Source organism: Octopus bimaculoides, chromosome 4 (genome assembly GCF_046866305.1).
Source record: "Octopus bimaculoides isolate indiv1 chromosome 4, ASM4686630v1, whole genome shotgun sequence".
In the NCBI taxonomy this organism is placed as follows: Eukaryota; Metazoa; Mollusca; class Cephalopoda; order Octopoda; family Octopodidae; genus Octopus; species Octopus bimaculoides.
In genome coordinates this window covers 50,401,162-50,418,417 of record NC_142931.1, presented here as the reverse complement: position 1 = coordinate 50,418,417, position 17,256 = coordinate 50,401,162, and the positions used below count along the sequence as shown (strand labels likewise).

General features: G+C 37.4%; 1 protein-coding gene across 3 annotated transcripts in view; it reads left to right on the top strand.

Moving 5' to 3' along the window:
* LOC106881250 (solute carrier organic anion transporter family member 4A1) overlaps positions 1–17,256 on the top strand; it is a 187,966-nt gene that overhangs the window by 152,879 nt on the left and 17,831 nt on the right. For all 3 annotated transcript variants that reach the window (XM_052967048.2, XM_052967049.2, XM_014931570.3), the window contains 2 exons: positions 169–271; positions 16,632–16,753. In XM_052967048.2, the coding sequence (XP_052823008.1) occupies positions 169–271; positions 16,632–16,753 (225 nt within the window). The remainder of the gene's footprint in view (positions 1–168; positions 272–16,631; positions 16,754–17,256) is intronic.

Genomic DNA, 17,256 nt, shown 5'->3' with positions numbered 1-17,256 from the left:
GTTATTCTCTATTTGCCCAAATTTCCTCTGATTTACTATCAACTTTCGAATAAAGAGTTCGTACGGTCACAGGAGTTGGTTTTCATGTTTAACTATAAATGAAAGCAGAAATATTTTACCATAAATAACTCTTGTTTAATTAAAATATTTTCCTATCTTTTTGCCCAGGTATCTTCTATACGATGTCCATCATTGGGCCAGCATTTGGATATCTCTTAGGTGGAAAATTCTTGGATTATTATGTGGATATCGGCCGTGTTGATACTTCTTCGTAAGTAAATTATTGTTATACAATAAAGGTTTGTTAATCTAGTATCTAGTAATCCGGCACACCCGACTGTTCGGCACATTTTGTTTCATTTTATTTTCTAAGCGCCTTTTCTAGCAGCCAATGTTACTCCGTTATTATTTACATTCAAGTTGTAAAGAACAGAACCTAGTGCTTGAGTATCTTAAATATACATTTATATACTTATATTGGCGCTCATGCCTGTCGCTAAGGAGGTGCACTGGACGGCACTTCCCCGTCACTGTTCAATAGTGCATCCCCACATTTACTCCACTTTAGCGTTATTACAAATTAGTACACACACAGAATATTCTGAAGCACCTCCAGTTACCAAAGTCTGGCAAAGATCTTGTGTCCATCCATTATCGAAAATGAAGAACCAGTTTCGAAAAGAAAACCTGGAACGATTGCTTTTCACCTTGAAATAAAAATATTTCACCGTTTGAAAAGAGATGAAAGCTGAAATGTTATTGTCTGAGAATATAACGAAGGTTCTTTAACGACTTATGTTATACTAGTTTAAAAGCCTCACTCCATTCAGACTTTTAAGTTGGCTTTTGCGAGAGGCTAATTGGGCCTGTGGCCCAAAACTAAAGATAGCTAAATAACATGACTATAATATGTCTATAATGACTATATGCCCCGGTGGTGTTTGATCAGAGGTTAAGGACGGATGAGAATTAATTCTGTAATGCAATCATTCTATTGTTCCAGTCCAAATTTGAATTTCAACTGTTCGACAATTTGTCCCGTATTTCTTATCTCGATGTAAAATTAACGAAGCTAATGTCATTTATCTCCCCTTTGATCTCTGACGTCATGTGACAAACACCAACTAAGAAGGCGTGAATCATCTAAGCTTTACCTGCTAAAAATAGCAACCCAAATGCTTTTAAATTAGATCTCAATACTGGATGTTCAAGAACCAAATGAAGGGCAGACTTTCAATCCTGTGATCATCCTGATTCCAAAAAGGTATAATATGTCTATGTAGAGCAAATGTAGACTGAGAAACAGGGGTTCCAGACGGACAGACATAATTTCGCTTCTATTAATATAGAAGAAACAGAGAGAAAAAAAAAAGAAACGGGTAAATTTATGGCTTATTCAGAGGAAAGTCAAAATTGGTGAGCAGCAATACATTTGCAAAAAGACCACTTTGAGAATTAACCGCAGTTATTTTAGTGATCTAGTGCAAAACCGACATGCGTTTACCTGGGGTTAAACAACCACCTAACATTACAGTGGTGTTAGTGCTGGTTACTTTACATGCCTTAACAAGATCAAAAGTGGCAGCCTTTATGCGATAGCCTGAACTGCAAAACCAATCTCTTTCTCAATGTACATTCTAGCATCTAAAAGTGAAAGGACGCGTTAGATAGTGTCCTAGTAACGTTGTTTGAAAAACAGACGAGACTGCTGCGGCTGGGAAAGCCTTTCATCACAACCAGCCTTTGGGGTTAAACAGCAAGTTTAACATCATCCCAGCACCTACCAACGAAACTATATATACTGTTGTGAAGATGCGTTCATTAGGGATGGTCATTACTGGAATGCATTTGATCATAGGTCTACTTGATCAGGACCGTCGTTGGATGAGAAAAAACATCACTATTGTCGATGAACTGATGAGACAACCGCTACTTGGTTGCTCGACCAGCCAGAATTAACAAGCAAGGTTTCATCCAAGCATCTCTCTAACTGTCTTAAAAAGAAACACTTTGGATAATGTATACATTATGTAGTTTAAAAACAAAAAGAACATTTTGATCGTAAGCCTACTCCGGCAAGATTGATCTTGAGTTAGATAATATTCATTATTTACAACGTAGACACAAATATAAACCCTTGCCAACACCACTTGTGGTATCAATATCACAACCACCACTGACAACAACAACAACATCAACAACCACCGACATCATCTCAGCGGTATCCGATGACTAACACTCCTCCTACTACTATTACTTCTACTTCTATCACCACCACACCACTACCTACCGTCACACACACAACTGCAGTCTCTTTTTTTTTTCTCCTCCTTACTCCAAAGACGCTGACGCAAGTCAGAATTTAGCCTGTTTTTATTTTTCATTCTGTCAACTATCTCTGTGTCTTAGACCAGCCTTCACCCCGTCTGTAGACACACGCACGTATGCACACACGTATAAATATTCACACGTCTTCATATATACGCAAATAAAGTTCGTAAGCACGTACATATATATATATACAAGTACCTTTGTACACGTTTAAGAACGCTGACATAGGCATACGTGTATGCATATTGCCCAGTCTATGTGCGCGCATTGTGTGTGTGTTTATTCACATACACACTTGTTCATGTATACATTTGTCGCGGATACGTTCCTTCTCTCTCGTATAGATTCTTTTTCCATAGCACGCGCCTTCATTCGCGTGTACAAGTTCCCATGCACATACACGTGTTCGTATGCACTTATATGTATGCGTGTTCACACATACATACGCAGATGCATACAATTACTTGCACACACACACACTCCCCCTCTCTCTCTCTCTCTTTCTCTCTCTCTCTCTCTCTCTCCCTCTCCCAACATACTCACGTACATGCATATACCCTGTTTTCACTTGGGCCTTTCAATGGAAGAGGAATGCTGAATGGCAGAAAGATAAGGGAATTCTTCCACTGTCAAAGATTATCGTTAGGTTTTGCGAATTACGCAAAAGGATCACAAAAGAGAGGGATGTAAGAAGAGAAAAAAAATGGAAATAGGGGAGAATTGAAGGAAGACACACACGTGTATATGTGTAGGGCTTATACATTTTTATTTAAGGGTGGGGTCTTTTTCGTCGAAAGGAAGCCACAACTTCAAACTAATGTATGTGCATGTGTCTGTATGTACCAGTGTATATTTGTATGTATAACTGTGTGTGTGTGTGTGTGTGTGTGTGTGTGTGTGTGTGTGTGTGTGTGTGTGTGTGTGTGTGTGTGAATAAAGTGCCAAATTTGAGATAGAATAAATACGTGGTCCGACTACTGTTGGTGGGCCTGTTGCCATTTTTCTGTCTCGAGCTTTTGGGTTATATTGCCTTGTAGCAACAGCATAGAACATAGTATTATATTTTAATTAGATACAACTGGAAGGGGAAGACAAATTATTTACACTTTTATCTATTGAGGTTTTTTCTTTTTTTCTTTTTTTTTATACCTTTATATAACTCTTCAACTATACATGTTGGGAGCGTAAAGGTTGTCAAACAGGGCCTTGCCGACTGGTTGTGAGTCTGAATGAATACAATGAATTTTCACTGGCAAGATAATTCCCGGACTCGCGGTCATAGGATCGCGGTTTCGATTCCCAGACCGGGCGTTGTGAGTGTTTATTGAGCGAAAACACCTAAAGCTCCACGTGGCTCCAGCAGGGAATGGTGGCGAACCCTACTGTAATCTTTCACTACAGCTTTCTCTCACTCTTACTTCCTGTTTCTGTTGTGCCTGTAATTCAAAGGGTCACTGTGTCACGCTGTGTCCCGCTGAATATCCCCGAGAACTACGTTAAGGGTACACGTGTCTGTGGAGTGCTCAGCCAGTTGCACGTTAATTTCACGAGTAGGCTGTTCCGTTGATCGGATCAACTGGAACCCTCGACGTCATAAGCGACGGAGTGCCAACAACAACAGTTCAGTGTGTTAATTTGAGCTAAATATATCTTATTTGCGTGTGGGTTTGAATATGTATACGTAGTGTAAATGATGTAAACAACAGGATAGCTAGAAAGAACAAGAATGATTTAGAGAATAGACAATTTTTTTTACCAAAGAATTCTAATTCGGGTAAAGTGCCATGTCCACGAACACTTCTGCACCTTCGGTTTTGGCCTGAGCACTAGACCTGTCAGACATGATTTCAAATTTAGTGTTTAAACAGGTCTGCTTAATATGACGTGCGCACGTGCCCCCCCCCCCCCACTCACAAAGCATGCACAAGTTCTCTTAAACAGTTACAGTTGGTAAAAATTATACTCAATATATTATACGATTACGAATTCAGAACCGCAATTTTAATTTTTTTTTTTTTTGTTTTTTTGTTAGACTGGCATTGTTTTTCTCTAAAGCATATGACACCACAATTGTTTCCAAACCTGACGAACAATTTTTTTGTTCTACTGGGTAGAAATCATTCTATAAACTTTGTACTATTTTACGTACTATATATTTTGCTCATTTTTGGCAGTGAAATCTACCCACTTTAGCAAACTCTGTTAATCGTTTATAACACATTCATACGTGTGTGTGTGTGTGTGTGTGTGTGTGTGTGTGTATAAGCTTTCATTGTATATTGATTATAGAAAATATCTAATATTAGAGCATATAAACACCCAAAAGAAAAAAAAATGGGCATTAATACGTGAGGCTTTATATGTCCTAATATTAGACTATTTTGTGTAGTCAATATACGGTGAAAGCATATATTTAGTGTTTCTTAATTTACGCAGAATACGCACGTTTACTCACACACACACATTGGGTAGATAGATGCTCATACATTAGGCATGTAAGCACATGCATACATATGCATGCCATATACATGCATACTCACATACTCGCACATACACGTATCTGCTGCACACATAAGTACTCATCCACGTACATGTACACTCACACACACCATCATTTTAGTTTCTGTTACGGCTTGAAAGGTAAATACGTTAAAATCTAGAAAAAAATTCATGTGCTGTGTAGTATGTAGAATGTCTGTTTTTCTTTTAAGATATGTCAGTTTCTATGATAATTACATTCTAATTTCTAGAAATTACCTCCCCTTTTCTGTCAGGGTTTCTAACAATTGCCTTCAAGTTTTTGCTTTCCTTCAATGGAATTACAAATTTCATTTCTTTTAAAACTTTTACGTTACTTCCCTTACTACTCTCAAAATTTCTCACTGGCTATACCTCTCCTTTCTCTCCGCATTTGCTATCCCACACCACAAGCGTAGTTTTCCCATACGCAATGTTGTAATACGACTTCTACATTCTTTCTCTTCCTCTTTCTGCAAAAGGATAATAGTCCGAAACGTTAAATAATTTCAATTCTGATGGCAAATCAGTTCACTAAATTTTTCAATAATTCTTTTTATTTAATAAGTTTTGCCAAGGGTTGTCGTGATTTTACTCGGGAAAGCGGATTTTGCCGCACCTACTCCTCTCTGAATTATCTAAATACATATCAACGTCCCATTTAAAATATGCGTCTAGGTGACAGAAAACAAAATCCAAGTGGCAATTGCTACTCCTTTCTCTTCTCAGTTTTAGCGAATTAAAATAATGATGAGTAAAGTCATTAGTTTTATTGCTAATTCTTAAGATAAAAATAGATACACTGCTCTGTGCTTATTCTGTCTCACCCCTCACTATCTTGTTCTCTCTCTCTCTCTCTCTCCCTCTCTCTCTCTCTCTCATATATTCATATATATATATATATATATATATGTATCTTATCGTCATTCTCATTCTCTTATGGTCTTTCACTCTCTATTTAGCAAGCATTCAGATGTTTAAAAGAAAATATATGTATACATTTACTTTTAAATACATATGTTTAAAAAGACAAACATACGCATACTTTTCTTTACCGTTCCTCCTTGTCGACTTCGTAAACGCAAAGAAAAAAAGGAAAAAAACATACACAGGCACATATTTATATAGTCACAAATATTCACATAGACGCTCAAATTCATACACTTGAAAATCTTGTATTTCTCATTCTTTCTAATAGCGCGCTCACATAAACTCTGGTAAGCAGTTTTGCCTACCTCTTAATAACATTATTTCTATATTCTCACCAACTCTTCTTTTCCCTCCTTGTGCTAAGTCTACATATACCTCCCGCTTCCTGCCTATACCCCCATACCAGGCAGTTAGCATCTCCACCACTGCCGCTCCCTTACAGACCCAATCCTATCGTAGATGCCATCAGTAAATGATATGTTTGTACTGGAAACAAGAAAATAGTCATCCTGTACATTTTATTACATATACACATGGGGACCAAATGCTTAACTACTTAGCTAAAGACTCTCATACTTCCATGTCCTCCCTCGCATCACTATTGCTTAAATAAAACCTACAGCAGGATTGCATTTAAGTCTTTAATGTCGTGAAGAAACGGAGGATGTAGACTTTTGGGAGTGTCCCTTGATCCGAGAGAGGTTTTATTGTCTCTCAGACTCAGATTGCTACTTTTTTTTATTCTAAATCTACACGAAGACGGTTTATTTCGCACATTTAAACTCTGCAATCAATATGGAAAAAGAAAACTGGGAAATTCATAGTAAGACGGAAAGAAACCTCGGCCTCAAATTAATGCGCGAGCGTATATAAACACACACACACACACACACACACACACACACACACACACACACACACACACACACACACACACACACACACACATATATATATACGAGGGGTGCGGAAAAGATCCTGGCTTTGGGTAAAAGAAAATCCAAGAAGATCAGTTAACTAAGATTTTATTCAACATATTCTTCCTCTGAGATTCACACAGCGGTCCTTCAGTTTTTCTAAGTCCTGTAAAAGAATTCGGAAAGTTCTTTCGCGATACCCTTAAAATCAGGAACTTCAGTTATCTCTCGTATATTATCTGTTATCTTTTACTTGTTTCAGTCACTGGACTGCGGCCATGCTGGGGCACTGCCTTCAAGGGTTTAGTCGATCAAATCCACCCTAGCACTTATTTTTCAGTTGTGTACTTATTCTATCCGTTTCTTTTGATGAACTGCTAAGCTATGGTGATATAGACAAACATCGGTTGTCAAGCAATCATAGTAGACACACACGCATATTTATATATATCACATGCGACGGGCTTCCACAAAGTTTCTGTCTACTAATTTCATTCACATGTCTTGGTCGGTCTCTATAGTAAAATACACTCGCCCAAGTTACAGCGCATTAAGACCAAACCCGAAATCACGTGGTTGCAGAGCGAGCTTCTTAACAACACAGCCGCATATATACATTACTTCATATATATATTACACGCATTATATTATATAATATATAAGCTCATAACATTAGATAAATATACATTATTCGTGTATGTGTGTGCGCTCGTACATAACTGTATTTACACGCTCACACGCGTTTCGCATGTAAGACACCTATTATGATATACATAGTGTATAATTACCTAATCAATGGGTTATAGTATAAGTGAGTATTAACGTAATTCAGTCACTATCAGGGTTTCACTGTGTCGTGGTTCGTCCGTTGGGTTATGTATAAGTGCATTCTATCCAAAGGTTTTCTATGATTTTCCGTACACAGACAAGATACCACGTTGTCGGAGCGAACCCGGCACGTCATGATTGCGAAATGAACTTAACCATTTCGCTATGTCTGTTCTAATATTTGATGTACATACACGCAAACTTATTTGCACATGTGTATCTATTTATTTTCATGCTCATTGCAAGCTGGTGTGAGGCTTTAAATGTAAAATAACAATTAAAGACGACATCTGAGTATATGCTGTATGTATGTATGTGTATATAAGATGACTGTTTAACTCCCCCCACTCCCTGTATAAATGTGAGTATACTTACTGTGTGTGTCTGTGTGTAATATGAACGTCTGTCCGCTATTGTGTTTTTGTTCCATATATATATATATGTGTGTGTGTGTGTGTGTGTGTGTGTGTGTACGTACACAAACACATTCATGAATGTACGAGAATATACATGTTCGTAATTGAGGTGTGAATTGTGACAGCTGTAAGCTACTGTTGTTGCCATGGTGATCTGCCTGTACTTCTCACCTGATTGTCGTTTCTATTGTTGCTGGCATTTTAAGGAGTGCAAGGTGAATGTTTCATTGAATATCACGTGAATCGGCCTTGATGTTTTTTGGTATATGTTCGTAGTGGTGATAACGAAGGGATATAGTAGTGTGCTATTTATTACTTACTGCAGTTTTTGTTTTAACTGCTATTTCTTTCTCTCTTTCTTAGTACATATATAGAAATATCTATCAAAAGGAGACTAATAAATGCATATACATACATACATTAAACGTGAGGGAACAGCAGGATAGAATTAACGAGAAGCAAAAGATTGTGAGGAAATAGTTACTTGCTATAGAGAACGGTAAAGATATACGGTGCCCCCGCGTATACACACACGCGCACGTTCTTTTGAACCAATTCTTCATTTTTCACTTCGCTCTCATCCATAATCGTATTCTATTGCAGACATATATATACATATGCCTGCGATAGGATACTATTACGTGTAAATGTAGGTATACATGCACCCCGCCAAAAAGCTAATAGATTTACCTTTGTCAGTGCTTGCATGCTCACAGAGGTGCGCTTATTTGTGTGTGTGTGTGAGAGAGTGTGTTTCAGACTGCGGTCATGCTGGGGCACCGCCTTAAATAATTTTTAGTCGAATGAAACGATCATAATACGCATTCTATCGGTGTCGTTTGCTGAAACGTTAAGTTACGGAAATGTAAACATACCAACTCCGGTTGTCATGAACATACACACAGAATGGGCTTCTTTCAGTTTCCGTCTTTCAAATTCACTTGTAAGGCTTTGGACGGCCAGAGGCTATAGAAGATACTTGCACAAGGTGCCACGCAATGGAACTGAACCCAGAACAATGTGGTAAGAAGCTTGCTTCCCAACCACATGTTTCCTGGTTCAGTCACACTGCGTGGCATCTTGGGAAAGTGTCTGCTACTATAGACTCAGCCAACAAAAGCCTTGTGAGTGGATTTGGTAGACGGAAACTGAAAGAAACCCGTCGTGTGTATATGTGTGTATTTATGTGTCTGTTTGTCCCCTCCCCCCCACCATCACTTGACAACCGATGTTGGTGTGTTTACGTCCCCATCGGCAAGAGACCGATAGAATAAGCCCTGGGGTCGATTTGTTCGATTAAAGCGGTGCTCCAGCATGGCCGCAACCAAATAACTGAAACAGTAAAAGAGCAAAAGTAAAAGTAAAAGAGCAAAAAGTGTGTGTGTGTGTGTGTGTGTGTGTGTGTGTGTGTGTGTGTGTGTGTGTGTGTGTGTGTGTGTGTGTGTGTGTGTGTGTGTGTATATATATATATATATCGTTGCATTTTGGGACGGTCATATTGCCAGTTTAGCCAATAAAAACGCACGCACTATATATTTGGTGATAATTTGCTTCAGCTTTATTTCATTTTTTACATTAATCGTATTTCGGCCAGAGTTCTTTCATCACACTTTTATTGGCTAAATTGGCAACATGACCACCCCCAAATACAACAATAAATGTTTCGACACACGATTTCACATCAAGAATCTTGCAAAACGAATATATATATATATATATATATATATATATATAATGTGTATACAATTAGATGTGCTGCTGCTCCTGTTGGTTTTAGAAGCTCCACGTTGATTTGATCTCCGCAACTTAATGCAATAAAGTGTTCTGCTGATGATCCGCTGTGGTCAAACATCTAATAGCACTTGGAACATTCAATGTAGAAGTAGGGAACAAATATTAGCTTGCGTTTATCTTAAGAAGTTCTGATGTATACCCTACTTCTACATTGAATGTTATACATATATATATATATATATATATATATATATATATATATATATATATATACATATATATGTATGTATACATACATGAGAGAGAAAGAAAGAAAGTTATTGTAAGTAAAGAAATGACTGTCAAGCAGTTGTATTTCCTATGTAAAAATACATTTGGTTTGCTATCAGGACTGATCTGTTTCTAAACATCGTTATTGATAATAAATCAAGTAAGAAACTACAATCATTTTATTGTTCCTTAAGATCATTAAAAACACACACATTCACTGCTTGTTGTCTTCTCTTTCTTTTTCAAGATTATTTCCCAGTGTACTCATGCATAATTTTTACTTATAAACATTCAAATGTCCTATGAAAGTATATATTTAAGTTCGTGTAACATATAGGAGGTTTACCTTTTCGCGTGCTCTGCACCATTTCACCTATTTCTCAACATAGCAAAAACTGTTTCTCAGAGACTAGCCTCCCTTTTCATGTTTAGAATATACTTTATCTCTCAACGACTACTGACTCTTTACGAAACACATTTGAAATATACACGTGATGTACGGCTCTCACACCTGGGATAGTTAGGTAGATACACATAGTCATGGTAGATGACATCCACATAGACAAAAACCACTCGATTGACTACAATGAAGTGGCTCACAATCACTCCAGCCTCTGTCTCATGAATGTGCCGTCTCCACACTGCATTTTCCTTTCTCGACTACAATTGATTCTTTTATCTCTTACTTGTTTCAGTCACTGGACTGCGGCCATGTTGGTGCACCGTTTTGAAGGGTAGTAGTCAAGCAAATCGACTCCAGTACTTATTCTTTAATTCTGATTCTCTCGGTCTCTTTTGATGAACAGCAAAGTTACGGGGACCGGTTGTGAAGCAGTGGTGGAGGGAACACACAATTACATATATATTCCACAACGGGCTACCACACAGATCCCGGCAACCAAATTCACTCGAGGTATTGGTCGGTTCGGGACTATAGCAGAAAACCCCTGTCCAAGGTGCTGTGTAGGGGGAGTGAACCCCAAAATTACGTGGTTACAAAGCGAGCGTCATAGCTGCACGGTCATGCTTGGGTCTCCTATCACCTCATGTCTGGCCTTTACTTGTCACTTTCATTGCGGCTATAACTCTAGGCCCTGCAACAAATACTGGGCCTCGTATTGTATCTAGATTAATGTATGTCATACTTTTAGACTAGTTCCACATCAGGGTAGGCATAAAGTTAATTGTTAGGGCAATTTCTGGTAGTCGTATCTTGCTTTCTTAAAATCAGTTTTCCAATGTATTTATATATACAATTTTTTTTACAAAATAACACCACTGAGCATTCAAATGCTCTTTGATATCTTCTGTATATTGATTACTCATTCATCACCTGGCCATAAGGTTACTGTCTATCTATCCCCCATTATCTTGAAGGTGAAAGATTATAGTCGCAAAAGATCGTTTCTCTCTCTCTCTCTTTCTCTCTCTCTTTCTCTTTCTCTCTCTCTATTTCTCTCTCTCTCTCTCTCTCTCTCTCTCTCTCTCTCTCTCTCTACTTGTTTGCTTGATTGTCTAGCTGTCGGTTTGTCTGCCTGCCTGTGTATTTATAGAAAACTAGATCCCGTTTAAATGTGCTATTGCTCTCACCAATACGAACTAATCAATATTTTATACTGGAGAGATGAAAAGCAAAGCCACCCAATGATTCATAAAGTAGAGTTATATATTATGAGGCAATTAGTCAGGCAATCTTCTCTGGCTGTACTTGCTTTTAATGTTTATATATATATATATATATATATATATATATATATATATATATATATATAGTCAATCCAAATATGAACAAGCAAGAAAAAGCAACAACGCGAGGATGTGGAACAAGTACTGTTATTGGACGCTCAGGAAAGAAAAGAGGATTTCATGTTTCGAGTGGAGCTCTTCATGAGAAATATAGAAAAAGTCCAAAGAAGGGAAGACGGAGAAAGAAAATCGCCAAGACAAAGAACGATATAGTAAATACCATACAAGATATACTTCTGATGATTGAAAATATTTGCGCTTTAGAAAAAGAATGTGTCTAGCGGCAGCTGCAACCGGCTCAGAGGTGATAGTTTCAAGCAATCAACAATTCCCCGAATTAACATTTCGTTAAAGTGGGGAGTGGGGGCTAGACAAGCACACACTCTCTCCCTTCTCTTTTTCTCGCACGTGCACGAAAGAGGCATCTTCCATTACATTTGCAAACGCAGCCAGACTGCTGAGATCAACGTGGTTGAGGGTCAGCTTGACCTTCTATAACGTTTATCTCCCTCCTGTGACGCATGTTTAATGCCAGTTCGCAGAAATGAAATAAAGTAAGGCTTAGCAGCAAAGAAGAGATAAATGTGACGTCTAGGTGTACGTGGAGGTGTTTTGCAGTTTCTGATTCAAAAGAACCTATTGTACAAAGGAGACAACAGGGGGTGGGGCAGTTGATTTGTGGAGGTTGTAACGTGTTGGTGCAGAGCATCATTGGCAAGTCAGTCGAATTAACTTTTTAATGTTGTCTAAGATATCTGTATGTATGGTAGTAACTCCGCACTTTCATATGAGTAAAGTGTACTCTTATGTTCATCCTACTTAAGCTATGTGTAAGCGCTGCACATTTTTCTGTCAGAGTAGAGGAAGCTTAGCATTTGTGATAGATTTTTTTTAATGTTTACATATTGCGCAACAATATGTTATAAACAAATTCACATAATTCACATGCATACATAGTATATGGAAATTCTCTCTGCATTCTCGATCATTATTTATCTACATGCTAGTCTTATAGTTTTATTAAATTTCGTTTTGTACGCATATACATACATCTCTCTTTCTCTCTCTCTTTCTCTCTCTCTCTCTCTCTCTCTCTCTCTCTCTCTCTCTCTCTTCTCTCTCTCTCTCACAGTACGTGTATAGAATCCGATAAAAATTTGAATCACATATATATTGGTAGAAACACATAAACCAACACTCACAGATACCAAAACAAATAAACCGGCTCGTTACCCGATTATAAAATTCTGTACATGTTCGAGTAATATCGATTTCCTACATAAGTGTAAAGGCAACACTTATACTGTGGATGCCAAATGGGGAATTGTGATAGTCATATAAATGTTGCATCTCGACAGATCTTTTTATGAGAAATGATTGAAATCGCTAGAAATATGTTGTACGAGGAGCAAATCGATGGAAGTGAAAGAAAGACTTGCTTTTGCGGTTCTCAAAAATGTTCAACTTCCTATTATCTCCAAATAGTTCGGAGTTGTTGTTATTTAATCCTTGTTCATCTCTGATAGAGCAAACTTAGGATCAACCGAGACCTTGCCGTCCTTTTTTTTTATATACAGGACAATGTGTTGTTTCTGCCTTGAGACCATAGTATGGTCCATGAGAGATTTTGTTGGTATTTCTAGCAGGCTGAAATACTAATATACTAACAAAACGATCATTATTAGAGTAAACTTTACCAGCCTTGGATGTCCCTTTTAATGGATCGTTTACAAATTCGAGTTCACCGATATTAGTTGGTGTAAAGAAGAGAAGGATATCTGCAATCCGAAACCTAGTCCTATGTGTGTGTGGGAAGAACATTGCACAATAACTAGCATAGTGGTTTAGAAAGCATGACATAAAAGGTTCAATTTTCATAGAAATTTAGTTAATTTTTCTCTCTCGAATCGGTTTACAAATGCATGCGATTGACGCTACTGTTTAGCCTCAGATCAGTGCCAAGAGACAGAGCTATGAGAAAGTGCTTCAGTCCCGATCACTCACTTTTATTGCTTGTTTCTGTAACCATGATAAATCTGGGATTAGATTATCCATTGTATTAGGTAATAAGACAGAGTGTATTTCGCGGGAGATTGAGCAGTTATTTTTAGAAGACTGGACGACTACACTGAGACTTTCTCATTAGTTCCTATATATACATTCCAGTGTGCATGTGTTTGTGAGTGTAATGTTTATATATTGCTAATAGTCTGCCATTCGACGTAATGAATTCTTTGTTAGTCAGTCTAAAAGAGATGACTGACACAGAACTAGCAGATCAGACCAAATTAAGTTCTTTCTCTCCTCCTACCCAACCACAATTGCAAACTCATAACAACACTTATTGTTTCGTTAACAATATATAATAATAAAGCACTCGACTTTATTAAGCAGGTTGGATTGATTTGACTTATATTCAATAACTTCACTTCTAAGCTTTGTGTGTGTCCGTTGCTCTGTATGGATCATCCAACAGAAACAACACTTGATGAAATTACATAAAACCGCATAAAATGGCTTCACATATGCTATAATTAAGCTTCCTGTTACTCTCATAACAGACTGATATAAAGATAGGGAATATTGTAGATTAATTTTGTATGTTTATATCGGTGATTTGAGGATGTTTTTGGTTGTTGTTTCTTCTTTGATCAGATGTCGGCAATTGTATTCTGTGACACACATTATTACAAAGTGTAGTAGATATAATGAGTGGAAGACCTGATATAAATATTTATGTGTGTGTACGTAAGTAAAAGTAAAAAGGCAGATAAATACAAGTAGGCCTGATGATTATATTTACGTGGAATACAAACAGAAGGAATTGGGTATTGTCTTTTTATTTCCATACTCATTCGACCAGGATCGCTTTTATGGCCGACTTTCAACATCAGAGCCACCTGCTCTGGATGGAGTTGGAATTGAAGTTCTCATTTATATGAATACAACTCCGTGAATGTCTGTACCAAGTTTGCTTTGCCGTTTTCCAACACATACGCACACATATATGCATGCGTACGTGCATGCCTGCATGTATATATATATATGTATATATGTATATATATATATGTATATATATATATGTATATATATATATATATATATATATATAAGGGTTAACATAGTGCGCAGCTGGTCTGAAGTTTCTGAAATATCCACAATTTTGTCTACGAATCGGAAGTATTGGTTTTTCGCAATTGCCATTGATTACCACTTTTCCAATGACTGTCTCCGATGACCATTTCGCGCATGTAGCGGAAATCTTTGGAGAGATGGTATCTGTTCCGATCGAAACTTCTTGCTGGAAATCCTTCTCGACTTAAACTCTTACGGATAGTGACAGCAGAGCTATGTTACTGATACATCCTGATTTTATCTCCCTGAGAAGTTTTATGTATTGTGCCTTCAGAGATTTCAGCACTACTTCACTTCAATGATATGGAAGCTATTTTCAGAATCTGTTAGGTAATACAAAAAGGGGGCTTATGATATTTCGCTCGCTCTAGAAACTGTTAGTGTAAATACGTAGCCTGTTTCTGTTGTGCTCTAGTTCTGTTGAAAACTCGCTTGTTTCTTCAATTGTTGGTCGTCGAGATGTTCCGAATGTCTGGTGTCTATGACGTTTGTAAACAGCTTGTAGTGGTGAGACAAGGAGCGTATGGTGCAATAGTTTCCTAGATTTCTTCTCTTCACCATTTTTATAAAGCAAGTTAGCAATGGATTTCTTCTATAGTATTTTTCCTGTCAAATATTTATTGTGCATAGAAAGAGGACTTTCTACAGCTGCTCTCTTTAATATTTTTGGAGGCTACATTTTATCACCTTGCGAACATTCTTCGTTTCTCTGACCAGAAAGAGTGTCACTTCTTCAAACATTTGCTATTATACTAGATCGAGGGTCACTGATGATTTAAAAACATTGGATGTAGAGGATTTTACAGACTTGCTTCACCTTTGTTTTTGTCTATCAACGTGAGCTCGTCATTGTTCTTGAGCGCCATACTCTGTTTTATATAATATTCTTTCTCTTCTGCAACTCGCAGCAGCTTTTTTACTTTATAGGTTCACAGTATTTTTCCAGCTGTTATTCCCTTGCAGAGACCGGAATACTTGCTGAGAAAGGTTATGCATTCATTGTCTTGGTTTGGGTATTTTGCAATGAGTTCATAAAATCGTTAATTTTCAGTTACTTAGTTGAAAAAGTATTTCAGTTTTCTAATTCAGCGGCCATTTTCGACCTCTTGCTATTTACACGATGGCTAATTGCAAGTTCGACGGAATGCTCCTACATAGGGTTGGGTGATTAGCCCTGGCAATCGGTATCTAAGCAGAATTTGAACTCAGAGAGCCGAAAGAAATATTGCATGACATCTTGTCCAACGCTCTTAAAAGTTCTACCAATCCACTACTCTGGAATGGTACTTTACATATCAAACCTGAAAGTGTGATAGACAAATTAACATCGCTGGAATATGAACTCAGCGAGGATCGCCGTTCAAATGCTACAAAACGATCAATTCGACATATTACTAATAATACTAGATGTATGACCAATAAAATGTTTTTAAAATGTTAGTGATTAAAGTTGTAAAGTAGCAACCTGTGATCTTCTATCAGTTTATTTCTGCTGTAGATGTTCCGGTCTGTCTCTAATTAAAGGAGCTGAACTGTAACGCGACGCATTCACTATACTTTTGGAGATGTCTTTGTTTATTCTGTCAGAAGACTGTATGGTTAGATTAGCGTTAGATCCAGAATAAAATAAGGATGAGATTTTTGCTTTGTTTGGTCAAAAAGCCTCGAAAACTGGACAGACGCTTGTAATTTGTGAAAGAGTTAAATTATACCTCTAAATTTAAATCTATGACACTGTATCTAACTGATATATCTTCTCGGCATCATTTTATCAAGTTGATAATCCTCTCTCTCTCTTATTTTTCAGCATTGGCATGAAGTCCGGTAACGCCAAATTTGTTGGTGCTTGGTGGATTGGATTTCTTCTCAGTGGTCTCTATGCCATTGTTATATCTTTGCCGATCTGTGGTTTCCCACGAGAATTACCAGGTACGGAAGATATTTTTGTTCAAATTTAAAATTCAAATATAAAATTTAAATGTTAATTTATATTTTATTTAAAAACAAAACATTAAGTTTTAATCTATGTATTCGTATTTATATAGATAAAATTCGTTGCAAACATGAACTGAGTAAAAATTTGAAATTTGGCTTAAGAAGAGAGAATAGTGTACCTGGTAACGTGATCACCTGGCTAAGTACATTGTCTTTTGTCCAAGTGTCTTTAGCGGGTCTGATGATTTCTTTTTCACTCTTAAACAAGGGCTGATAGGGATGTTTTTTTTTTTTTCATCTAAACAGATGTGTTTGGCTGTTGAAAGACCAGCTCCGTGGCTATTAATTACAGTTCACTTTCATTCTATTCACACTGTTAATAGGGAAAGCGTAAACATCACTACACTTCACTCCATTCTACCTGAGCTTGGCAGCCCTCAACTGATTAAAAATTTACAGAACACACACACACACACACACACACACACACACAATTG